Here is a 27,095-nt window from a genome sequence, read left to right on the forward strand (position 1 = left end):
GAGCAGAAATAGAAAAACCAGCGCAGATGATATTGGCTATATCGGGGAAGGAGGGAGGGAGGAGAGATGTGAGAATGATAAATGTTAACTCACAGTGAGAGACTGACGCTGAAAGGCAAAAATTATGCTAAAATAATACACTAATCAAAAAGGAAAAGTGAATGAGAAGAAAGAAGCAGAGGAAAAAAAACTGAACAAAGGACTAGAAGTAATCATTTCTCTGTATAAAGGCAGCGGAGAGGCCTTGCTTAAAATGCTATCTGCAATCCTAGGCGCATCACTGAAAACAGAGAGAAGAAACCAATGCAAAGAACAGCAACAAAACGTGCTCTAAAAATAATTAAAGAGAAAGGATGACACAATAAATCTTTCAGTGGTTATAAACATACCAGATACAGTCTGAAACAGCATCACTTTCTACTAAGAGTTTTTAAAATTAAGAGTAGTCTGAGAGGGACCACAGGCATGTTACAAAAACTAAATAAACGTGGCATAAAAAAGGCAAAGTTTAACTTGTTGAAAGAAAGCTTTTTATTACAAATTCTCAGGATTAATATAAGTGGATGTGTGTTTAATACAGTAGCTGCCAGAAGTTTGATCAGCTCCAGTGCTGAAAATCTACATGAAGCAATTCCGTGCTTGAATATTGAGAAACGCAGAGGATGAAAAGGATTTTGATAAATAGCTATAGCCTTTGTGTACCCATCAAAACCACAGTTCACATCAGTGAACATCGGCGCCTGCTGATACTTAGTTTTGCCACCATTATCATGGCAAAAGAGGAATAAAAGGGGTGCAAAAGACAGTCAATGAAAACAGAAGCTGACAAAAGAAAGCCTAGCAATGCGGACAATGAAATATACAGATGATAAACTTGTTTTCTTTACCTTTCTTTGCAATTCAAAATAGAATTTCAGTGAAGCTGAAAAGATGACAAAAACCATACCAATAAAACCCCCCCCAAACTATCAAATAGCCTTTGGAAGTCCTTGTCACAAAGTGCCATACAGAAGCTGGACCTGTAGTGGACTTGTGCAGTCATAAAGATGAAAACAGTTTTAGCAGAGAAGTCAGCCACTAAATAGGAATCTGCATCTCCTGCAAAAAGTTTTATTGAAAATATTTGTCTCTCAGGGAGTGCCTTGAATCATTAAGCATCCAGCTAACATCAGAGGATATCACTGCACTGGGAAAATCACTTCATTAATTAAAACATCTTTGTTTATAGGTTAATGCTTAGTCTACGTTTTGGGGCTGCAAAGACCTAATGAGCAAAAAAGACCGAACATTTTTCTCAGTATTTAAACCAAACTCAAGTTATTTAATTCCTCAGGAGGTTTAAAGCTTGTTTCATCTTCAGAATCTGTCATTTTGTGACTGTGGCAGTGCTACAGAAAATGAGTGCTCCTGCTAAAGTTAGGGCTGCTGCACAGTTTGTAATGGGTGAGGACTACTTGCAAAACCAGAGAAAAATTTCAGGCAAAACTATAAAATGTATTATAGTTATTTCTTCCTGCAACTTCCCTCACCATTCCTGTTCAAGGTAACTGTTCATACAACTTTACAACCCAGTATAATAATATATACCTAGCAAAGAAAGTAAATTTGCACTTGCATGTTTTGGTTTATTTCATTTAACAACAGAACCTCATATTTCCCATTTCAGTCTTGTTTATAGAATCACAGAATCAGTCAGGGTTGGAAGGAACCACAAGGATCATCTAGTTCCAACCCCCTGCCATGGGCAGGGACACCTCACTCTCCCTTCCTCTTACAGCCATATGACAAAACATTTACAGTGGACTAAAAGACAGGAGAAAAGAAGCATGTGAGTTTAAAAGGTACATGGGTGAGGGTGAAGAGCAACAAACTTAAGGCAGGACAGACTGAGCACTTTTAATAAAAAATTAGTTTCACAGGATAACTATGAAAGAGACAATACGTCTCTTCTCCATCACACAAGACAACAGACTGTAGGAGGTTCTGTGCTCCTTCTACTACCTTATGAGGAAAAAAGTTACCTACTTATTTATTCAATGAATGAATGTTAATGGATTTCTGCAACTTTTACACACAAATATACTTTTCCTTTTTCAGAAAAGTATCCTTCCCACTAGTCAGAAATAATTAGTGATTATGGAGGTGAGGTAGAAGAAAGAAGGGAGAAAATAATATCTTTTGTTTTATCTAAATAGCTGATCACTTTGGCTGCTTCATGTAACTAAAAAGGCAAAAATGTTAGGTGTTCAGAGCAGAAATGTATTTGTCAAAGGCATTATTAACAATTAATAATCATTACACAGCGCCTTGTTTACCTGACCTCCTGTAAATTCAGCAGCCTTGTAATTAGACCCATATTTTGCATATTTGTGTATTTCCATGCGCAGGATTTGACTCATTCATTCATCCATTAAAATTCACTTGACAGGCATAGATGGGTAATCAGGGTACAATTTGTATTTACTGGATTACAGAAAATTGCCCAAACTGTTAAGTTCAAGGAAAACGCATTCTCCTCTTTTTCTTGTGAAAGATGTAAAAGCAATGGCTGCTGGGTTAAAAAAACCCCAACAACTAAAAAGATACCACCCTGGCGTCTACATTTTACTTCAGGCAATGAAACAAAGTAATTATTCAGTAAGAGACACCTAGAAAAGTAACCTGTCAGTATTAAGCACAGCTTCCCTTAAGTAGATGTGTTATATTCTGGATAAACAGGAGGATTTTTCTGCCATTTGGCTACTATCCTGTAACTTCTCAACTTTCTGGGTCAGAATAGTTTTCTTAATACTTTCCTGTTCAGACAAAAAAAAAAAAAGAGAAAAAGAAAAGGGAAAAGGAGAGAAAAGGGAAGAAGAAAATGGCAGAAAAGAAAAACGGGAAAAAAAAAAGAAAAATAGAAAAAACGGGGGGAGGAAATGAAAAGAAGAAAAAACCAAAACAGGAAAAAAGGAGGGGAAAGAGGGGGGAAAAGGAGGGAAAGGGGGGGGAAAGGAATGTAGAGATGGCAGCTATCGTGAATAACAACACTCTTGAAACAGTAAATTGTGGAAGATCTCAACTGAGTAGTCACAATACAGCAACAATACAGACCAGAAGGCGGAACAACAGAAGTTGTTTGTCCTAGTATCTCATGAAGGTAAGACAGCCTTGTCCAAGAAGACAAACATTTTACAGGTTTCTTCTGAAGAACTTGTGCCCTGGTGAGACCACATCTGGAATACTGTGTCAAGTTCTGGGTTCCCCAATTCAAGAGAAACAGGAATCTGCTGGAGAGAGTCCAATGAGGATGACTGGGAGACTGGAACATCTCTGCTATGAAGAGAGACTGAGAGACCTGGGATTGTTTAGTCTGGAGAAGAGAAGGATGAGAGGGGATCTTATCAACATTTATAAATATTTGAGGGGTGGGTGTCAAGATGAAGGTGCCAGGCTCTTTTTGGTGGTGCCTAGTGACAGGACAATCAATAATAAAGCTAGAACACAGGAGGTTCCACCTCAGCACAAGGAGACCCTTTACAGTGAGGGTGATGGAGCACTGGAACAGGCTGCCCAGAGAAGCTGTGCGGTCTTCTTTTGAGAGTTTCCAAACCTGCCTGGATGCGTTCCTGTGTGGCCTGCCCTATGTGATCCTGCTTTGGGAGCTGGGTTGGGCTCGATCTCTGCAGGTCCCTTCCAACCCCTATCATTCTGTGAAACTGACTTTCGCCCAAAAAGTCAGGTCAGACACGCTCACTCATTAAATGTGTAACACTTGTACAGTTATTACCAACCTCCATAGTCCAAAGGGAGCCTTTGTGCAGATTCTTTCCTAACCCATGTAGCTAATGTGTCAGAAAAAGCCATTTATTTCCTCCGATGAATCCAGAGCTCAGAGTATTATTTTTGTTCTTTTAGCATCAAAAGTCAAATCTTAAAATAATTAAGCAGTGGTAATTTTTAAATTATTAGTTTTAAAGCCCTTGAGTTCAAAGGTTGAGGCCCTCCCTTTACAGATCACCTGCAAACAAAGTACCTGAAGTATCTTCAAAGTAATGAACAGGGGAGTGATGTTTTAGTAAACCACTAAAAGATAGTCCATAAGCTTCTCCTTTGTTAGCAGGCACATTTTTTCCCCCTACCAATCAACTGTCCACAGTTATCTGAGGACTCAGTTTTCTGGGACCAAATACACTGCAATGTAGTGATTCACTCCCCTAACTGGAATACTACCAACCTCTTCCTCTTTCCTAGACTAGGAAATCTTGATTTGAATCTCAGTAATTTTAACTTGGGTTTTAACTGCTCTCCTGATGCAAGTGAAGCTGTTAAACTTTCAGCTAAAAGCAGCAAGATGACATCAAAAAGGCATCTTCCAGAGTTCCCACACTCTCCCGCCAAGGAAGTGGGTAAGTTTACACTTCTTGCTGGTCCTCATCTCTTCACTGAACACAGAATGATTCAGGTTGGAAAAGACCCTTGAGACCATCAGGTCCAACCATTAACCCTACTCTACCAAGATCACCACTAAACCGTATCACTAAACAGCATCTAAACCACCTTTAAACACATCCAGAGATGGTGACTCAACCAACCCCTGGGCACATTGTTCCAATGCTTAAACACCCTTGCAGTGAAAAATGTTTCCTAACGTCCAGCCTAAACCTTCCCTGGTGCAGTTTGAGGCCATTCCCCCCTGTTGCACCACTAATTACCTATTAGGAAAGACCAGCACCAACCTCTCTACATTGTCCTTTCGGGCAGCCCTTTCAGATTAGTCCCAAACCAACAGTGTCAACTCTTGCCCAGAAATTGCTTGCTACTGGAACAATCCTTCAGACTTTCTCTCATCCAGTACATTTTGGTGTTCAGTGTTCTTTTCACAAGGAAAACCCTTTCTTATAGGCCCACTTCAGGTACCAGAAGGCTGCTATAAGGTCTCCCCTAGGGTCTGCTCTTCTCCATATGTCTAGATGTCTTGCATCTTGAAACAGAACAGGCCTGCAGTCAAACAGACTCCACCTAAGCCTTGGTTGTGATGCTGACTTCTCATGCACAGATCTCTATTTAGAAAGGCACTGGTTTAATTTATATAGACACTAAATATTATGAAGGCTTGTAATTGCTCCTACACCATTTTCCTTGTTTTCACTACAATCTCAGATGCCACTCAAACAGGTAGTCAGGCTCTTTTCTGAATGATACCAGATACTGAGTGGCGTCTTGCCACAGAACTATTCACAAATGGACTCAGTAGAAAAGATTGAGAAAAAAATATTGAAGCAAGCCCTCACCATTTCTTGGCAGACAAAGTAGGCTTATTTTGTTAATTCTAAGTCCTCAAGATGCCTGACTCACTCTTGTTGGGAAGCCTCCAAAGACAAGTCAGATCATACTGAATCTTAATTACAAATTCCCTACAAAGTATTTCAGTCTCTTTCACTTATGGCATTGGAGAGGGAGCAGGGGTGTTTGATCTTAAAATAATTACCTTATGTTTAATTAGTCAGGAAACTCTCAAGGACCATATCACAATTCAGTTAACTGCATTATTGCTACTTCACTGATTGGGTTAAAAAAGGAAAACAAAACCAAACCCAAGAAAACAAAACTCAAACAAAAAAACCCCAAACCCAACAACCCAAAAACCTAACAAAGTGATCCCCTAAAGGTGCCCCGTTAAAGGAACAAGACAGTATAAATGCTGATGCCTTATCACAGTGAGAAAAAGAGAGGCAGATGACAGAGAGAAAAAGAGAGGTAGATGACAAAGAGAGAAAGAGAGGCAGATGATAGAGAGAAAAAGAGAGGTAGATGACAAAGAGAGAAAGAGAGGCAGATGACAGAGAAAAAGAGAGGTAGATGAAAAAGAGAGAAAGAGAGGCAGATGATAGAGAGAAAAAGAGAGGTAGATGACAAAGAGAGAAAGAGAGGCAGATGATAGAGAGAAAAAGAGAGGTAGATGACAAAGAGGCAGACAAAGAGAAAAAGAGAGACAGACGACAGAGAAAAAGAGGTAGACAACAGAGAGAAAAAGAGGTAGCAATAGGAGGGAGGGGGAATTTGATTAATTGCTTCCTTCAAATGAGCATGAAAAACCACATGCAAATACTAAAGAACAGTGTGAAAAAGCACCACCAACACTAGATTAACTAGTGGATGACAATCTAACATTTCTAACTAGCTGTATTAATGCCATTACTCATACACACACACAAAAGAGAAATCCTACAGAATTCAAACTGTACATCCAAGCTTTGCACTTCATAGGTGGTCAGTTGGAAGCTTGGTACCTGCTAGTTCTATTGTGAGACCATCCAGTACTGTTATGCTTTGGAGATGGTAGCTTAGCTCAGTTTCCTATCTATAAACAAAGAATAGGAACTTTCTGGACATCTGTGAGTAAAAGGTAAATAAGTTAGCCATTGGATGCAAAATAGTAACATAGATATGTCTATATAATTCCATTTGCATGCAGACTGGGATGAAAGTTAGTTGCATAAATTATTCTGTCTCTTTTTCACTTCTCTCTGGTTATGCATTGCTCCCTTATCTCTTTCCTGACCTTGCATATGAGCTGAACTGTCATCTGTTTAGACTCTGTAAGATACAGGGGGGAGGAGGTGAAGGGGACTATCAGAGGGGAGGCTACAACCAGCCCCCCTGGACTATCCAGAGGGGCCTGGGGAACAATTCAAGAGGGGGTTCTTGGGATGTTCCTGACCTATAAATATATGTAAATATACATATTTTGTATATATTCATTGCATTTCATATTTCTAGATTTTAGTTTGCTTGTAAGTATAGCTTCATTTGCTTCCACACCTTTTGAGCTAGTCTGGTGATTTATTTTGGGGGTAATTCTCCATAATTTATGTCGGGGGATGTGGGGGTGTGTAATTCCTAAAGACACCACAAGTATGAATTGCTCAGTATGAGAAAAAACCAAAAACATTTCATCCAATAAAAATGATTACAGTAATTACAAAGTTCTTGCAGAAATCTAATGTTATATTCTGCAACAGAATTCAGCATATGCCATTTGGTGTCTCTGTGTTTTGGGGGTGGTGAGGGGGTTCTGTGTTTTTAAACATTTCTGGCCCCTTTGTGGTATAGGAGAATGTTGCTTTGGATATTAAATTGAGAATTTATCTTAAATGGAAACAAACAACTTCGCTAAAAATTAGACATTTATGACTTGCAAATTACAGATACTAATTATTTTCAGTATATACAATTATGATATTCTCAAGAGGTATTAATTTTGGGACAGATGTGCTTTCATCATGTAATTTGGAAATTAAGTTACACTCTCACGTATGGGAACTTAGAAGTCTGAATTTGTGTAAAGCCAGGATTGATAGAAAGGAATTTTGTCTTGTTAATTTTCTCTCTCTCTCTTTCTCTCTCTCTCCCCTCCTCTCTTTCTCTCTCTGTGATGAGAGTGTGACCAGCAATCCTCACAGCTGGGTTGCCTTGCACTCAGAGGAATGGGGGGGCTGACTGCAGAATTGATGAGGATACACTTCCACTTGACTCCACCTCCTATTTTGTCCTTGCAGATACTACTTGCAAATCCAGTAACTTCTAAAAATTTAAACAACAATTATGACATAGCCACTGTAAAATATGCACAATGCTAAATGCTTCACATTCATGGCAGAGTACAGAAATTAAGTGTTGCTAATGCAAACATCTTAAGACATTAAAAACATGCATAATCCAAACTGAAGGCATTAATACAGAAGCTTCCATCAAATGCAGCTAAAAGGAAGACTATCACTATCCTGGGCATGTTCTCATTAGGAAAGGCAAGCACGTTATTACAAATATGCTCTCTAACATGTGCTGTCTATGAAGACAAGAAAAGTCACAGAATCACACAATGTTAGGGGTTGGAAAGGACCTCCAGAGATCATCGAGTCCAACCCCCCTGCCAAGGCAAGTTGACCTAAGGATGCACAGGAATGCATCCACGTTAAAGTCTCCAGAGAAGGAGATTTCACCACCTCTCTGGGCAGCCTGCTCCAGTGCTCTGTCACCCTCACCATAAAGTGTCTCCTCACGTTGAGGTGGAATTTCCTGTGTTCTAGCTTGTACCTGTTATTGTCCTATCACTGGCACCTTCATCTTGACTCCCACCCCTCAGATATTTATAGATGTCGGTAAGATCCCCTCTCAGCCTTCTCTTCTCAAGACTAAACAGCCCCAAGTCTCTCAATCTCTCTTCACAGAAGAGATGTCCATGTCCTGCAAACATCTGTGTAACTCTCCATTGGACTCTCTCCAGTAGATCCCTGTCTCTCTTGTGCTGGGGAGCCAGGAAAAAACCAGCAGCAGGCTCCATTTACAGGAAAAAAAAAAGAGACTGTAACCCCCCACCCCATATTTATATGAACAAAAGTAATAGAGTAATTAATGGCCAGTAAAAAGTAGGAGGAAAGTCCATCAGCCCCTGCCACAAAACGAAATACAATCTGAAGACAAATCTAGCCAGCATGACTGAGAAGCTTCAAGGACTCTTCAGAATCACAGAATGGCTCAGATTGGAAGGGAGTCTAGAGATCATCTACTCCAACCTCCCCACCATGGGCAGGGACACCTCTCAACTAGACTCAGCTGCTCAAGGCCTCATCCAACCTGGCCTTGAACACCCCCAGGTAGGAGGCATCCACAACCTCCCCAAGAAGCTTATTCCAGAGTCCCACCACTTTTCTATTGAAGATCTTCTTCCTAAAATCCAGTCTAAACCCACCCTCCCTCAGCTTCAAACCATTTTCCCTTGTCCTGTTGCCAGACACCCTTATAAAAAGTCCCTCTCTCGTGTTCCTGTAGGATCTCTTCAGGTATTGCTCTAAGGTCCCCCTAGGGTCTTCTCATATAAAAGAACAAAATATGTGATAAATGTAAGAAATCCTAAGATGCCTGTCCTAAAGTTTCTAGTCTTTACTATGAGCCTGCCTTTGGCTTTAATAGAAAGCTTTAAATAAAATGTAAGAGTGTTTGGGAAACAAACACATTTTTGATACTTTGCAAAACTTTTCATTTGATGCTGCCTTTAATAATCCACCATCCTGCAGATTACTGAATAAGAAAACCATGGGGATTGTGAGATGACAAAGGGCATACATGAAAAATATCTATTTTTTCTTCACCATGCTTTGCCTTGGTATAGTGGGAATGGGTCTTGAAGGTGTCTATTTTTCTCCCACTCTGAGATGTTAAAAGAAGCATTTTCATTTTTTCTGGTTTAAAGCAGTTAAAATTGTCACAAAATCCTTGCAGTAATGGTTAGTTGCTGCTCTATTTCTTGGTAAAGTACTCTCAGAAAAATTAAATGAGGTGTTCCTCAACAGAAATGATTCTCGTTGTTCAAAATCTCATCGCATAGAAGCTCTGTAGTTCAGAGACCATTTGAAAGACTTAAATTCAACTTAAACACCTGTTTAGTACTTGATGTTATTCAGTATTTGGTGCAGCCAAATACTGGAAAATGGATGTAAGCAGTCAAGGATCAGATGGGTAGTTCAGACCTTTCAGCTTGCTTCCTGGAAGTTCTGTATGTGAAAAACCTTAGAGCTATGCAAGTGGGTTTCTGTTTTCTCAGGCATTAGAAAATAACTGCTTTGGATGCTTACTGGGGGAGTCAGGGTGATCAACTGCAGAACCTTACAGGAGTCAGTAAATAGTAAAGCTGTGCTCCTAAAGAGGTTTTCACCTGAATGTAGTATCCAATGTGTAGCCTAGAGAAGAGAAGATTCCAGGGCAGGGACCTTATTACTGCCTTCCAGAGCCTACAGGAAGGCTGGAGAAGGACTTTTCGTGATGGTGTCTAGCAATAGGACATGGGAATGGTTCTAAGCTGAGAAAGAGCAAGTTTAGTCTGGGTCTTAAGAAGAAGTTCTTCAGTATGAGGGTGGTGTGACTCTGCAATAAGCTGCCCAGGGAGGTTGTAGATGCCTCCTACCTGGGGTGTTCAAGGCCAGGCTGGATGAGGCCTTGAGTAGAAGATCTACTTGAGAGGCATCCCTGCTCATGGTGGGAAGGTTGGAGTAGATGATCTCTAAGGTCCCTTTCAATCTAAGCCATTCTATGATTCTATGCCAATTCAACTCTGATTACCACAGTTGCACCCACTTTAGTTTTTTTTCTAAAAAAGGCTTAAAGCAAGTAATTTTCACTTAATAATATCAGCACTGGACCGGGGATTTCTGTATTATTAGTGCCTTCTAAGAAAACATTTCTGACAAGGACATTAATTTTTAGGTTATGAATGTCAAAGTTATCCTAGTGAAAAGAACCATGCCCAGTGAAAATGTGATATCTTCGGTTTCACATTTTAGCTTTGTGTCTCCTGAAGGATGCTTGAGCACTGTAAGCATTGCTTACATATCATTACATGTAATGATAGGACAATGGGCAATGGCTTTAAGCTTGAGGAGGGGAGATTTAGACTGGAGATAAGGAAGAAATTCTTCAAAGTGAGGTTGGTGAAATACTAGAACAGGTTGTCCAGGGAGGTCGTGAATGCCCCTTCCCTGGAGGTGTTCAAAACCAGGCTGGGTGAGGCCTTGAGCAACCTAGGCTAGTGGAAGGTGTCCCTGCCCATGGCAGGGAGGTTGGAACTAGATGATCCTCAACGTCCTTTCCAACCTATTCAAGGTCAACAGACTTTGACTTGTGTCATCTCCTAACAAATTGGTTATAATGTATTCTCTGTTAAAAGTTTCTGTAGAATAAAATTGACAATCTTATTTGATAATAAGTTATTGTTCCAAGTTAGTGTAGTATAAGGCATTAACTGTATCAAAATTCCACCAGAACTGGTGGTTTTAAAACTCACTTTAAGACGTAATCAGTTTATTTGGAGTTCTGCTTCTTGTAATGTCTCTAATTAGAGACTAGTGGGATTCTTTTCCATCAAAAATTTCAATTGAACATAACAAAACCCTGAAGAGATTGAAAATGGCTCCCTAAAACTAGTGTAAAAAGAAGAAAGATGAATATTGATCTTTTCAAGATCACCCATTTGTCACAAATCCTCCTGTGATCCCTGATTTGTTATTGAAGTAGTTTCAGAAGAAGCAAATCCCACAAAGCTGCATAGCATCCAGAGCACCTCTGTCAATCCAAGTAAGCCAAAGGACATTTTTGCTCACTCTCAAGGTAGCTCAGTCAGGCACTGTTAGTAATGCAGTTGTGGCAGACATCTCCATAGGCTGCAGGGATGTGCCCAAGAGTTTAAATTCTTGGCCACAGAATCTTAACAAATACTGCTACTGGGATACTAAAACTACACACTTTGTAGTGAGTTTAAAGTCAGATCAGCTACACAAAGCTGCAACCATATCCCTGCACCGCAGCACAAACAGGCTCTCCAAGTGTTGCCAAAATTCATCATTGCTTCAACTGGGGCAACAGATCAGTTCCAACAGAGTACCTTCAAAGCCAGTGCATTCTGTAATCCTCTGAGGACAGCAACATCTTGTTATTATATGAGTGATTCAATCACCTAGGTAAACATTACACACTTGGTGGCAATCATAACCATGACCATATTTACCTCTGGGCACGCTTTCTGTGACATGATCTTCACAATACTGCCATTTAGAAGCCTAAGAAGACAAATTATTGTGATAATAAGCCCTTACATTCCTATATTCTACCCACAGAGGAAATTACAAAGTTAGTTTTACTCTATTGAAGCAGTCCCCATTTCTTAGAACCTGTTCCATGTGGCGGCCAGCCTGGGAAGCCTTTTCTACAAAGGGCTGAGAGAGAGATCTAGTGTCATTAGGTGTTCTCTAACAAGGTACCACACTGTGGGCTAAGAATTGGGAACAATCAACACCAAACAGATATTGCTCCTTTGCTTATGCTCACTCCTTCCCAGTGGCTAAAATTCGGAGCACAGAGTCACACTCAGCCTCACTCAGTCATCAGTGAGATGGATGCATGATTGCCAGGGCTAGTAAAATCCAATGCAGAGTTAAACCCTTTGTAAAGATGTATCGATCCTTACTTTGAAACACTTCACTAAAAATCATATTGATGCTCCAAGTCTAAACCAAACAATTCCTTTACAGGGCAGATCATGGAGAAGTTGCTGTAACAGTGAATCAATTCCAGTTAATAGACACTATGAGTGCTGTGACAAATAACTGCTTACTCATCCCCAAAAGGCACTACAGATGGTGACCAAAGGATTACCTTTTATTACTCAATAAACTCTATCAGACAGATGTGTAACTTTTCTATAGGGCAGAATACTGACTGCTCTGTTCAATAATAAAGATATTTCTAATTTCCTCCTGGTTAGCCAAAACAGCATTCCAAATACAACCTATTTGTCAACAGCAATCAAGGAAAGAATCAGAAATTGCTACTATGGAGGGGAGGAGAAAGCTCTTGATAATCTAGTGGCAGCCTCCCTATCCTCTCTTCTCAGGTCCCCAGTAAACTGTGAATGGAATCACATTAATCTTTTATCTTTCACTCCAATTGCTTTTCATTCTGCCTTGACTTAGAAGCTTTCAATACCAAAAATAAATGTCTTGGTTTCTGTATGTATAAACCACAATGACAGTGATAATAAGTTCAGACTTGGAAAAGTCTCAGATACCCATCTGAATACAAACAGGAAGGACTCAAAATAATCACTGGAGTTAATCCCACAGCAGAGTCTAGGTATCTGGTTGTGCCTACCACATTAACTGGTGTCACAATGACAGAATCACAGAATTGTCAGGGTTGGAAGGACCTCATGGATCATCTAGTTCCAACCCTCCTGCCACGGACAGGGACACTTTCCACTAGATCAGGTTGCCCAGAGCCACATCCAGCCTGGCCTTAAAAACTTCCAGGGATGAGGCTTCTACCACCTCTTTGGACAACCTGTTCCAGTGTCTCACCACCCTTACGGTGAAGAACTTCTTCCTAACATCTAATCCAAATCTCCCTTCCTCTACCTTGGATCCATTTCCCCCAGGCCTATCATTATCTGACACCCTTAAAAGTCCCTCCCCAGCTTTCTTGAAGGCCCCTTCAGATACTGGAAGGCCACAATAAGGTCTCCTTGGAGCCTTCTCTTCTCCAAACTGAACAACCCAAACTCTCTCAGCCTGTCCTCACAGGAGAGGTGCTCCAGCCCTCCTGTTTTCTGGCCCATATAATTCCAGTACTATTAGCACAGTAACAAAATATTGTACTGTTGGTGCTACCTTTCCCTCAAGTCAAAGAAACTTCTTCTTACTACCCATCCACTAAACAAAGAATAAAAAAGCTCTCAACACATGACCATTGCAAGAACATGATGACAAAAGTCATCACCATCATCTACAATCATATTTTCACCTGTTCATGTGGTGTACACCTGTGGGTTGTGGGCAATACACTTGATTGAAGCATGGGATATTCCAGGTTCACAATGAGCCCTGTCATCTTTGTTCCTTTTAGCAAGTACACCATGCAATCCCAAAACCTGTGTGAATGCTACTGCCTCTTATAACATTATCTTGTTTATAAATCCTTTACCTTCTTTAAGGGCAAAAAATTCTAATGCAAAACCCAAGAACTTCTCTGCAACAGTCAGAAGATATATATATATAAATATAGAGAAAATAATAATTGAACCATCTTGAAAAGTGTGTCAACGTGCTTTTATACTGCGACCTAATGTGCAAGCAGTACACCACCCCACCACAGGTATGAAATGAGAAATTTTGAGGGCTATTGAACACTGAATTTTCCCAGCTGAACAGTATAAAGTTATTTAGCTGTGTTCAATAGCCTTCAAACTCACTTCTGCCTGCGGGTTACAGCGGTCTGGTAGAAAAAGACTGTAAAACAAAACCAATGCAAGACAGGTTGAACCAAGATATTTTTGGTTTTTTATTTCCCCAACATTTTCTAAAATCCTTTTGAAATTTGCATCATTTTATGCAGTTTGAAAAAACATGAAAAGATTTAAGGATACCATATACTCTTTAACTAGACGGCATCTAAACAGTATCTGTATAAAGATAGGTTTTGGCCTATAAATACATTCCTAAGAATACCAGAGGTGTGTATTTAAAGAACAAGATTAAAAACCTGCTGCTTCAGGGACAACAGCTTCCCAGTCCAACCAATTTAGTATGAATTTTGCTACTGTTCAAATGGCATATACAATATGTTGGGCTCGTTTATTCAGTTCTTTTTAGCTGGCAAAATTAACACCTCCCCAGCTGAGTAAGACATGGGATTCATTTTCTGTATGTGAATGCTGATTTTTACAGGGCTTTTGAAAAGGGGATCTGAGAGTTGGCATTTATTTATCAAGTGCTCAAAAATGAGCATTTGAATATTCTAGTGGGAAACACAAAACAGTTTCCATCATAATCATTAGATCCACTTACTATAAATGAAATGACACCCTCCTTATGCACAAAAGCTGGTCAGTTGTTTGGTTTGTTGGGTTTTTTTTCCCATTTATTCTTGCAGATTTCAGCTTTCACCCATTCCCTAGCATGGATGTTTCATTGATGGCTGAGGGTAACACTTCAAAAATGAACTAGCTAAACAAACTTCCCAGCAGCACTTGACAGAGCTACACCTATTCTTCCCCATTTCCAAAGCAGTACAGAATTAATTACCAGTTCTATGGATCTATTGTAAGTATAATAGACTAAAGAGCTATCACAGACACATTTATTGTAAAAGCACAATCCCAAGAGTGTCTAGTAGAGGGCCAAAACGATTAACACAAATGCTTTGTCAGATCAAAGATAAAACCTGCACCGCCCAATTGAGGAATGAATTAGAACAGTGGGTTATCTTTCAAATTAACCAGGGCAGTTAGTGAGGAAAATTTCATGAAAGTGTAATTCTTAGCCTTTGTGAATCCACACAGCAGGCATTCTGCCAGCTGACAAGATGATGAAATTTTCATGCTTAAAAAAGCCCTCTTCATTTCCCAATTTAGATTAGCTAGCGTTTCTCTCTCTTTTCATCTATTTGCTCTTCTGAAGCAGAATTAAGGGGGGGAAAAAAAAGAAAGCATGCACACAACAGGAACAATCTCTCCTAGAATAATGCATTTCTGAAAAAGAAATAAAATCTTTGCATGGCATTTTGGAGATGTATTTACAGTTAGGTGTAAGATGATTACAATTTGTATTGTTAATACCATTAAGAGATTGAGAAATACTGGAGGAATGGTAGATAGGTTTAGGATGACAGATATAAAATATTTCAGTGTGTAATGGCAAAATATGGCTGCAGAAAATTTTATATCAAGATGAGTAATTTACAAAAGCAGTGTGAGTTGGGGAGGTGTACAAAATTCTCTTTACACACTTAGATTTGCATCTTTTTTAAGGAAAGAAGTATATCACCCTTGTATTTATTTATTCATGATGCCAAAAAAAGGGAAAGAAGATTTTCCACTTCTGGATTTTTATGGCACTAAATTTACACAGCCATATACAAAAGCACTTGTACAGACTAAACATTAAATAGACTAAAAGAAACAACATTAACTAGACTAAAGAAAACAACATTAAACATGCTAAAGGAAACAAGATGCAATGATATTCCACACTTAAAAACCAACCTGATTCAAAGCTCACTAAAAAAAAAAAAAAAAAAGTAAGTTTATTCATTTCAATCAGCTGTTGATCAGGCTCTTGATAGGGTTGTTTCCATAAAAGACAGCTCTTTTATTTTAAATGTTAAAAAAAATCATGATTGCATTTTATCTTTTTGTATTATGTGCCATTTGACCAACACACAAACTACAGTGATAGCTAAAAAAAAAAAAAATGTGATAAAGTAAGACAATGTATTTGTCTGTCTAAAATTGGTAATTTTTGTGCCTTTCAGGTGCAACCACTACAATAGGAGACTGTTAAATAAGCATCAGGCAGTTCTTTGCCATACTATTTCTGGGTGTGTCTTTATAGTTTATAGGATTATATATATTAGTGTAAACACCCATTTGATTAATTTCAACTCCAGCTGTTATACAGTCACTACAAGCACTTGATGAAAGGAATAAACTAAAACTCACAGCATCTGAGTTTTCAAAGAGCTAACAGGACAAAAAAAGTTTACTTGCCCAATTCACTGAAAAGCCCTTTTTTAAAAAGGAAAAACAGTGCAATTTGGAAATTACTTTTTACAACAAAATAGCCTCAACATTTCCAGAGTCTGAATATATTCCACAGTCAAATCACAGTTTTAAACCTTATTATTATAGCCAACTAGGTTAAAAGTAAATTCACAGTACTAAAAATATGACAGAGTTTATAAAGCTTTTACTTACAAGGACAAATAAATTCCTTATGAAGGACACTTCATTATTTTATGTACCATGTAGTAAGATACTTAATAGGTTTATAATACAAGGTAAGCATATTGCAATGTTCAATATTAAAACATTTCACAGCTTGGTCTTAAAAAACAACCCCAAAACAAACCTCAGAGTAAAACATTCCATCACTTTTTAAAATTATTTATCTTCTTTCATTCACCAAGTTTACAACTGCACATCCTGTGCCCACATATTCTAGCACTTCAGATGCCAGAAATTACTTAGCATATGGCATTGTGTATTACTGTAATGTCCCTATTTCAGTCTAAGAAAAACTAATCAGAAGGAACTATTTATACAAAGCAGTCTGTGTAAACGTGTTACTTTGCCATGTTTTTTAATCATACAGTGCAGCATTTAATATGATTATGTACAACAATATCAACCGAATGGTTATTTTGCAGCCAGTTGGACTTTGCAAGAAACTCAGGCAAGAACTCACATTTTGGTAACTTCACCTGTCCAAGCCATCCACCTTCAACATAAAGGAATCTATCCCTACCTTGTGAAGCACTACCTGAATTTAAATCCTTTAAGAAGGTTTTGCACTCCTTTTGATGCAAAAACCTTCAAAAGAACTATTTACACCTCCAGAAATCATTACCATTTTCAGAGAAGAACTTCGAAAACACTTACCTACAATTACAGTAACAATTAATACAGAAGAAAGAGAATACAAAATGCACATTTAGTATCAAACTACAGATAATTCGTAGCTGTTGTCTGCAAAAATATGTTGTCAACATTTAAAAAAACCCCACACTGTGTATTAGGTAAAACTTTCATTTACAGGCCAAATTGTCAAACACAATTTATATTTTCGAGTATATCAAAAGTTATGAGCCCCCAAAGGTTATGAGTGTCTTCAAAACCGATGTATGAAGCTGTGAAATCAGACAGTGTTAGACAACCAAAAAAGGCAGGCAGGCAGGCAACAGGATAAGAAGATCTAAGAAAATCTGACTCAAAACGGCTAGCTGCCAATTCACAAAATATGATGCTTTCAGCATACTACAGATGCAAACCAAATGGATATAATTTAAAAGTCACAGATTTACCCCCCCCATCCTTAACCAGTCACCACTTTGGATAGTATGAAGATGGAAATTTCAAATATTGCATTTTTTTTCCCCCCACAATGTCATGAAAAGCCAACTACTACTGTTGGCACTTTGGATTTCTTGCACTGCCTCCCTCAAAGGAAAATTGTGTAAAATTAATTAGCTACCTATCTTTCTCCTCGTTTTACTTCTCCCAGTCATAATGAAGAAAGATTTACAGTGAAGAAAGGTTTATAGCCTTTCCCTTCCTGTTGCATTGCACATAATTTTCACAGGGCTTTTCACAATCTAACATAATACACATAAATTTGAATTGGAGAATCAGATTTCTATTACATGAAAAATTGATATCTGCATATTTGGTAGGCTTCTCAGGTTTTCTGACAAGCATTAAGATAATCAATTCTGCACGTTTTTGTCTAAAAATCTGGAAAACTGCAATAATGCTGACACAGTGACAAAAATTAAAATACTGACTGTTTGGACTTGAGACTGAACCGAGAATTCTAAATTAGGATTTGAAATCATTCATTGATTATTTTCAGAAAGCTGGATTTTGATATTACATCCTATCACCTTGGACTATAGGAAAAGGAAAAAAAAATAAAGAGGAACATGACAGCCACTAAAAACCCAGCACCACTGAGAAAGCTCATTTCATGTGGCAGAGTATTTTGTGAATACTTACAATATAGTATTTTCTGATGAAGCGTCTCATATCCAACAGTAATTTGTTGCTCATTTGAACCACGTAGTTGAAAGGAGGCTCTTCACATTCAGTCTTACTGCACCTTTGCAAGCTGGGTTCAATAAATCGCCCCTGCAAACAGAAGTGTAAAAAACCAGCCTGCATTATTACAAGATGAGAGTAGCAAAAGTTATCACAGAAGTTTAGACTTAAAAAAGTGTATCTAGGCCTTCTTTCTTCCCAACATAGTTGGCCACACCCACATAAAAACTTCTCTGACCTACAGTTGTCCCATTTTCTTCTAAAGGAAAGGTCTTTTGGAGAGCATGCTTCTTCACCTGTTATGAAGTTAATAATTCAAAAAATGATGCTGAATATAAAAATTCTTCCAGGGACAAATCATGCTCTTCTGTCTCCCCATTAATGACACTGGCTTGTTTTGTCAGGGGCATCAAAGTTCTGCTCAGTTCCACTTAATCAGAACACTGAAATCAGTTATCAAACTGACACCAGGATTTAGAGCCAAACCTCGCTAAACAAGAACACCACCGCCGTCTTTTATTTTCTCCAAGCGCAAAGAACAGCTTATGGGTTTACACCATTTAATTCCCCTTCATTGCAAAACCTTCCGAGCACCTGGCATTAAAATTTGAGATGTGTGAGGAGCTGAAATTAGGATGGTAGAATTCTCATTAAAATAAGGACAGCCTGGTAGGACAGAGAGTTATATAACTTGTAAAAAACTTTCTTTCAAGGTAAGACTTAGCTTTTGTGACTCATCTTGGCTAAACTCCCGCTTCCTACACCAAATAATTCCAGGTGGAGGGGGGCTGTGCATGGTTGGTGTGGTTTTAGGGGTGGTTTCTTTTGCTGTTTGGTGGGGTTCCTTTGCTCACCTCCCCTCCCCCATTTTTTTTCCTAAGGAGTCTGCCATCCACTTCTCTCTAAGTTAGCCCATCTGCAAATTGTCAAGCCTACAGGCAATCAACTGTCTTGCTTACAGCTGTAACGAACAAAAGTCAAGGATTCACAAAGTATCGCTTGATTTGTGTCTTTTCCTCTTGCTTCCAAAGGCTGCTTTACTTTGATTCAAAAAAAATGCAAAACATCTGCTGTTTGTCCAAATTAACTTCAAATAATTGCTTTTAATTTAGATAAAAGATTTATTTGCTTTCAGTTTCAAGGTTTTCACTACCCTGAAGCTCACTAATTTGCCAATGACTAATACATATATAACATTGCTGTGGAGTTAAATACTTGGCCCTATTTCAAGTTGTGATCCAAGGACAGAGATACATTTTTTGGCAGAACTTCTCAACAAGAATGTACCCCTATGCCTTTTTATGTTCAATACACTAAGTCAGAAGTCAAGATAACACAGAAAAACCTTAATGTGAAGAAAGGAGGTGGGATGTAGCAAGATAAACACAAGTTTCAAAAACATTTTGTTCCAATTAATGTGATTTAGGATAAGAAATTGCTATTACTATACAAAAGTTTCATTAAATAGAGAACTGGAAGTTACTAAGGTGTTAAGATAAGGATTCCTTTAAAAGTTACAGCAACAATCATTCATGACTGTGGGCAAACAGATTAATGAAGCCAGATAATCTCCCATGTTCTGCTAGACGACACAGCTGAAAAGCAAAAATAGGAAAAATATTTCAGCACTATCCTATCAGCAAATTTCTCTTCCAAAGCTATAAATAGCAGGACTCAGGCAATATGGTATCTTCTCTGAAATCATATGGATCCTATCTGAAAAGCTGGTCTCTCTGTAACTATTTTTCTCCCTCACTGATGAACAGAAATGAAACAGAGAAAAACAAAAAAAAACCAAAACAACTAACCGAACCATCAAAGACATTGTCATAAATATTTTCTGTTCCACATTTGAGGCAGCAAAACTTGAATCTTTCACAATCCCTATATTTCTCTTCATCAGTGAGCTGAGCTGGGCCACCAACCAAGGCATCATTCTCCTCATCTTTATGGTAATGGACTTTGAATTGGGAGGGATCCAGTCCTATTAATAAGAAACAAAAATTTCAAAAGACTAAGAGGTCAACCATGCAAGTAGGCTCATTTTTCATGTGCTTGGTGAAGCAGATTCAAAAGAAAAAGTTACAAAATGTAAAATTCAGAAGCCGAAAATCTCCCCCTAGCAAAACTTCCTCTGTGAAACAGAAACACATTTTACAATTTTTAACCATGAATAAAGATTCACGAACCACGAAGGAAGTCTTCTTATGCAAGATTGCTTTATAAATAAAACAAGCACGCTGCATTATCATGGGAGTACGCAACAGAACATTTTGTTTCTGAGGAAACCACTCCTTATGGATGGCTTTATTGTTATTTTCTTCTTAAGTTACATTGAAAATATTTCAATAAAAACGTGCATTGTTATTAAGAAACAGTCTTTAAATCAAAATGGCACCATTAAAACTGAAAACAGAGAATAAAAACCCCATTAAAAGAAACACGGGTGCACTGCTATTACCAACTCCTTCAAGTCCTTATGCAACTGCCAACTCTGATTTCAATGCAGTGGTCGATTTCATTTTGGCTCAGTGGTTAACAGCATGTAGGTTTCAATCTAATGCAGTGGTTAAAATTCAGCAGCAGCATTTAAAACGGCAGCGCTGGAGACAAAATGCTTTGTTTTTGATTGCCAGAACTCAAGATTTTAAACAAATAAAGACACAAAAGAGACCCTAAAAATACTGATTCAACCACAAATAAGTAAATAAGCAAGCAAGCACAAAGTTCACTGCTTTAGGAATAAGACTGCCAAAGTAAACTTAATAAAAATCTACCATTTGGGTCATCTTTTGTCATGTGCAACCTTTTAAAAGTCTATGTACCCTATTTGCTGGGTTTTTTTGTTAACTCTTAGCAAACAGCACATGCTAGGAAAAAATCAGATGAGCATGGAGGAGAAAACATTCAGAAAAATATGGTTTACTTTATTACTAAGAAGATCAAGGAGAAGCACTTCAGAAAATATTTTTGACAGAGATTAAGTCGAGAGGCAGATTGTGTACTAACCCATAGCTGCTGTAAATTTCAGTAATAAATGTAATAATTACTATAGAGAGAGCAAGAAAGATTCCAATTTAGATTTTCCAGTTCTTCTTAATTTTTATACAGGACCTGGAAGACTTAAAGCTCATGTTTAGGCACAATATTCCCTTAAACTATACAAATATTATTGCATGTATAAACCAGTTGTGTGATACAGGCAGATATAGACTGTCATTACATAACAGATTTAATGTGTGACTTTCCTACTGCTACTTTGAAGTTCTATTTTGCAATCCTAAAAGAAATTCAAGGACAAGGAAAAATTCCATTGTCAAATAAGTTTATTTGGTTCTTAGTAGAATAGAGGTTTCACTAAAATTTAACCAATCTGATTTTGATTTTAGCTAAAGAAACAAAGGTCAACGCATAACGGTAACAATTTACCTCTGAGAGCTTAGTAAACTTTTAATATAGTTCTCTACTAATTAAAAGAAAGAAGCAATCAAAGCAAAAAACATTGCTAGGAGCTTATTTTACACCCTAATACCTATGGTACCCACACATCCCCCCATTGTGTTGCATCATTTGTTTCCCCCCTTTTTTTTTTTCTTGGTACAAAGTGTTGGTGATGTATTTGCTGTTTGGAAAACAAAGGGCATGTTCTGCAACACAGGTAGTAGACAAAAGTTTTAGATAGGGGGCTTGAGCTTAGTATTAATATTTTGAAAAAGAAAAGTTAAGTAAGTATGCAGCAGGTTGGATCTAACATTGTAATGGTGAATACAAACAAAATATGAGTTTATTCCAAGTTCAGAAGTAGAATGAAAACACACTGCAGAAACTTTCTGCTACAGATGTCACTGAAGTTCAGCTAGAAATCTGTCTTCTTCTGTTTCTCAAAAAGCAAATAGAGTAAAGCAGTTCACTAAATAAAAGATAAAAGGAGATAAATAACAGTCTTCAGACAACTGCAGCTTTCCAAAATGCAGTCAAAACCAGTAACAGCAAATAAGCATCTGGACATTTGGTAATAATTTAACAGAAACAAAAAATCATTGGAGGAATTTAAATCACACCTATCTCTGAACTTTCTTTGCTGTTTTGGCTGGAGAAAACAACAGGAAAAAGATTGTGATGATTCAAATGTACATCAAACTTTTGGCGTGCAAACAGCCCCAGTGAAATCAAAGAGACTACAAATCAGGCTTTTAAGGAACATGTCTACCTGAATTATGTTTTGGAATTGGGACCTATTTTCTCTATTATCTCCTTTCAGGACTAGTTAGTTCAATTAATCACTGGTATCCTCTCAGACCAGGTCACAATGGTCATATTACTCTATTAAACAAAACAGGGACTATCTGAGAATTGGGGGGAAAATGTTATTTTAAAAATTATTAGGATGAGACTAATTGGTGAACCTCTTTGAAGTCTTTTTTGTTTTTTCCATGACATCAAGCAAAACTCGAAGGGGCTTTGACCTAGTCATACAGGAAAATCTTCAGTGCTATTACTAAACTACCTGCACCATAGGTAAACTTTCCAACCTCACTACAAGTAAAAGGTTGCACACATAACAAAGAAATGGAACATTAAAAAAAATACATCGATGAATCTAGAGTTACAAAGGCAAATAATAAGTTCCAGGACTTATTCCGGAATTATTTAATAGAACTACAAAAACATTTACTAACTAGCAAGCAAAATAGGTCACTCCAGAAACTAGGGGAAAAAAAAAAGTCAGATAATTTTTACTAAAGGCAGTATCTGAAAAATAAAACTTCTGCAGATCATTTTTACACATCTTTCCTGGCACACTCCTATCCCTGTCCCTGTACACCGCACAGGGAACAGCAGTGCAGCACGTAGCAAGGCAGGAGCTTCTCAGAGCCTCAGCCGCCGGGCAGGCAGGCTTTTGGCAGGGCACTGGCCGGTTCTCCGATGAACAAATCCCCGGGGGCTTTTCGCTGAATTTTGTGTTTCAGCCGCGGGTTAGTCGGGAAACTTTCCCCGTTTCGCGGCCTGCTCCTTCGCCCGCTACCCGTGCAGCGTGAAGCAGGGAAACGGCAGCCGGTGCTGCCACCTGGAGGCTGCCGCCGCCCATTTCACTCAGGGAGGCGCGGCGGGGCCGGGTCCACCGCCCTCGGCATTCAATCCCGGGCGGCCAAAGCCTCGGCCCTTCGGAAGCGTTCTGCCTTCCGTTCTTCTCGAAGAGGCAGACCCTCCAAGGCCAGTGTGCCTTCTGCACGGGGTCGTTAAAACTGCCTCAGGCGCCGTCGGGGCAACACGCTGTAGCAAATCTCCATTTGTAAAGCAGGCCTAAGGCATCTCAATAAAACCCAGCTTAGACCACAAAGAGCAAGATTCATACGCTTTGTGGTTTATTACTCTACTGTCATGAAGTTTTCTCATTACTTTAATCTTAGTTTCACAGAATGACAGAATGTTTTGGGTTGGGAGGGGACTTTTCAAGGTCATCTAATCACAGAATCACAGAATTAACCAGGTGGGAAAAGACCTTCGAGATCATCCAGTCCAACCTATCACCCAACACCATCTGATCAACTAAACCATGGCACTGAGTGCCTCGTCCAGTCTGATTTTAAAAACATTTCCAAGGATGGTGACTCCACCACCTCCCTGGGCAGCCCATTCCAATGGCAAATCACTCTTTCTGTGAAGAATTTCTTCCAAACCTCCATTCCATCATTCTCTTCTACCTTCGCTCTCTAAATCCAGACAGAATCCTGTGTGTCACAGGGAGAACACGACAACCCTGGGTTTTGTCAGTAGAGTCAGGCTAAGTAGTTGTTAAATACTGTATATTAAAGGCACCTATTAAATTACTTTCTAGGAAGAAGGAAAAAAAAAAGTATCTTCAAGGTGGTGACAGGATTCCTTACAAGGCACCGCTAAGATGCTGCGTGGAAGGAGGAACTGGTACTGGGAAGTACTCTTAATGACAAGCCTCCTCAGGATCTAGTAATGACTCCCTAAAATTAGCCTTCCTAAGAAACACCCAAATGCCAAGCAATCTGCAGAACACCAACGTGCATATCCACTCGTAAGGCAGCAGCTTGCTATTCTGTCAGGAGGTGCAGTCTAGGACAGCAGTCAGCAGCTTCCACAATTTAGAGCAAATGATGTTAATGCACTAACAAACTACCAAAATCCCACTGTTAAATGACTCTGTTTCCGTAACTTTCAGATAACTTTTGATAACACAGAAATAAGACATGGAGTGGTATTTATATATCAGGAAAAAAAACCCTTACTTAAAACACATTAAGAGAATTGTTCTGCCACTATAGTTCTTTTTCTTTTTAAAGCTATAGGTACCGTCAGTAGGAAGTAAGGTCTCCACTCATTTATAAAGATTAGATTAATTTAATGGTATTACTGATCAGATTGCACATTTAGTTTCAGAAACTCTGACAGACCTCATCTTACTACTTTTGCTTGAGAATTTCCAAGAAAAAGAGTGAATGCAGGAGAGTATGCCCATGAGGCTGTCATTTTTAGGAACAAAGAATTTCCGTCCCTCAGAGGCTAGACAGACCTCCTGCAATGTCCAAAAACAAAAGGCAATTTTCAGCTTGATTCCATAGTGAATAAATACGGTATTTAAGGATTTCTCTGCAATTTTTAGGTGTGGTTATTTGCTTTTGTTCTTCAGCATCTAAAATCGCTTAAAATAACTTGCATTGAGCACAGACAGAACAAAGAACTTTTCACCATTTTGGTATGAGCCAAGCTTCCCTAAGCAGAGCTCAGTTTTATATATTTGGACTTAACGGTGACATTCACCTTATAAAGAGGTTCTCAGATATGAAACCAAGACCTTTCTCCTACAACCATTCTCCCTATACAGACACATACTCTATGTAACAATAAATCAGGTCAGGCAAAGGAAGACACAGTAAGAATGCAACTAAGTTTTGGTCCACAGATATGACACTTAGATACCCGTCCAGAACATTAGCTTTCTTCTTCAGAGCAGAAAAAAATGGTCCTTTGCAATAAGACAAAGAAAATGACAGGATGAAAATACTAAGCAAAAAAAAAGCTCACTTTTGCTTGTTTTCAGCAAGCTTGGCTTAAATATCTTGTATGCTTTTGTATCTTGCAAACTACTTTCTATTTCTTTGAAACAAACCCACTTGACTACCCCTCCAGTGGTATTTAAGAAAAACCCGTAAAGGTAACTTCAGCTTGTAACAATTTATGTATGACTCTGATAAAATGCTGCACAGAAAGACTTGAGTAGAGCCAAAGTTTTGAAAAAGGCCGTACTTTACCCCCAAGCTCAATCTAAGCATTCCTAAAGACAGCAAAGCTGGAGAAGGAGATGCCATTTTTACAGCACAGCAAGGTCAACATTTCAGATCTAAGATTGTAATAGATACATACATACAGGTTTTCAGACTGACAATTGTGGACTATTAATAAACTCTCAGCTGCATGATGCTATTATAGTCCATAAAAGAAATTTTCATCTTGAATGTACTATAGTGCAAAAAGCAGCAGAGGCATTTGCAAACAGTAGGTGCTATCAAGTGGCACACAGTTCTTAAGATCTGGGCACTTAATTTATGTGCCTGAAGGGAGTCAGTCCTTACTGAAAATTGTGAATAAGGAACAGCTCTGAGTTTGAGCTTAACTCTACAAGACCAACAATCTTTGCCAAATACAATAAATTAGCTTCAGGAATCTTTCCTGTCTTCTACCTAAATGAAGTACGAGTTACTGCCTATTTTAAACTGCTTCAGTCTCACGAAGAGTGCTTGACCTTTTCAGTCATGCATACCACATAGTCCACTCTGACATCAAGGGAAAGCTGTATACCAAGGCCCTGCCACATAAACAAAATTATCTGTATGGTCAGCCTGCATGTGTGAAGCAGGGCTGACACCTCCTCAAAGTACCAGAGCTGTTGAGGACACACTGCAACATCGAATGCATCCAAGAAGATATCCTTGCAGCCTCCCAGAAGAAAAAAACCCAACAAACACCAAAATTCTTGTCCTTTTAGTTTTTTTAAAAACTTGGAAATAGAGATGGAAAAAGCTGCACATTATAGATTGCTTTGGGAGATGAAGATCTTTCATGGCTATCACCCTTCTTGAAAAGCAACAAGACAGCAACTTAATTGCACATTTTTAAGTGCAAACTGTCAGTTTACCAAGACCAGAACCCTGTTAGTAAGGAAGCTACAGAGAGGCAGTCTTCCAGGTGAACAGTCCTGAAGGCAACACAGTCAGTTGGTTTTAAATGACCAAAACCTGGATCTTGACCATTACCTAAACAAAGCATTCCATAATTCTGAACAAAATTATTTCTGCCAGTCTGAACTTACTGTTTGATGCTATGCTCAGGTCTACAGGAAATTATTAAACTGACACATTGTAACCCTCTAAAAAAGTTTCTGTTGCTGAATCACTTTTAGGGAGGAAACAACACTAAAACAATTACACACACAGCACCATATTTTCCTGGAAAGAGACCTGAGAAACTCTACTTTCTCTTCTTCTTTCTAAGTAAGAAGCCTAGGGAGGCGACAAGTCAGTTGGGCTGAAAAATCTTTACTTCTCTTTCCTTTGGCATTAAGTGGAAAAACAAATTTAACAAGAACAATTCCCTGTTTCTTAGTTGAACAAAAACTGGTGATTCTGTGGGTCACCAGCATTACTCATATTTTTAATGCCACTTCCTTTTTTTTTTTTTGGTCACTTCATTTCTTCATTTGGAGAGGCAAGACTGTTGTTGAAGTTTTATGTTTATGTTATCTACTAGGTAACTTCTAGCAAACAGAATTCTTTACTTACACTCTACAATTACAAGAAAGATATGGATGTGCTGAAATGTGTCCAGAGAAGGGCCACAAGGATGAGCAGAGGGCTGGAGCTCCTCTCCTATGAGGACAGGCTGAGAGAGTTGGGGTTGTTCAGTCTGGAGAAAAGAATGCTCCAAGGAGACATTATTGTGGCCT

At 38.6% G+C, this 27,095-nt stretch overlaps 1 protein-coding gene across 1 annotated transcript in view; it reads right to left on the reverse strand.

The window, feature by feature from the left end:
• POLA1 (DNA polymerase alpha 1, catalytic subunit) overlaps nucleotides 1–27,095 on the reverse strand; it is a 229,094-nt gene that overhangs the window by 101,326 nt on the left and 100,673 nt on the right. Inside the window, exons 32-33 of the mRNA XM_054396054.1 lie at nucleotides 19,930–20,105; nucleotides 18,080–18,211 (exon numbers count right to left, since the gene is read on the reverse strand). Coding sequence (XP_054252029.1) covers nucleotides 18,080–18,211; nucleotides 19,930–20,105 — 308 coding nt within the window. The remainder of the gene's footprint in view (nucleotides 1–18,079; nucleotides 18,212–19,929; nucleotides 20,106–27,095) is intronic.

Source organism: Indicator indicator, chromosome 1, assembly GCF_027791375.1.
Source record: "Indicator indicator isolate 239-I01 chromosome 1, UM_Iind_1.1, whole genome shotgun sequence".
Classification (NCBI taxonomy): domain Eukaryota; kingdom Metazoa; phylum Chordata; class Aves; order Piciformes; family Indicatoridae; genus Indicator; species Indicator indicator.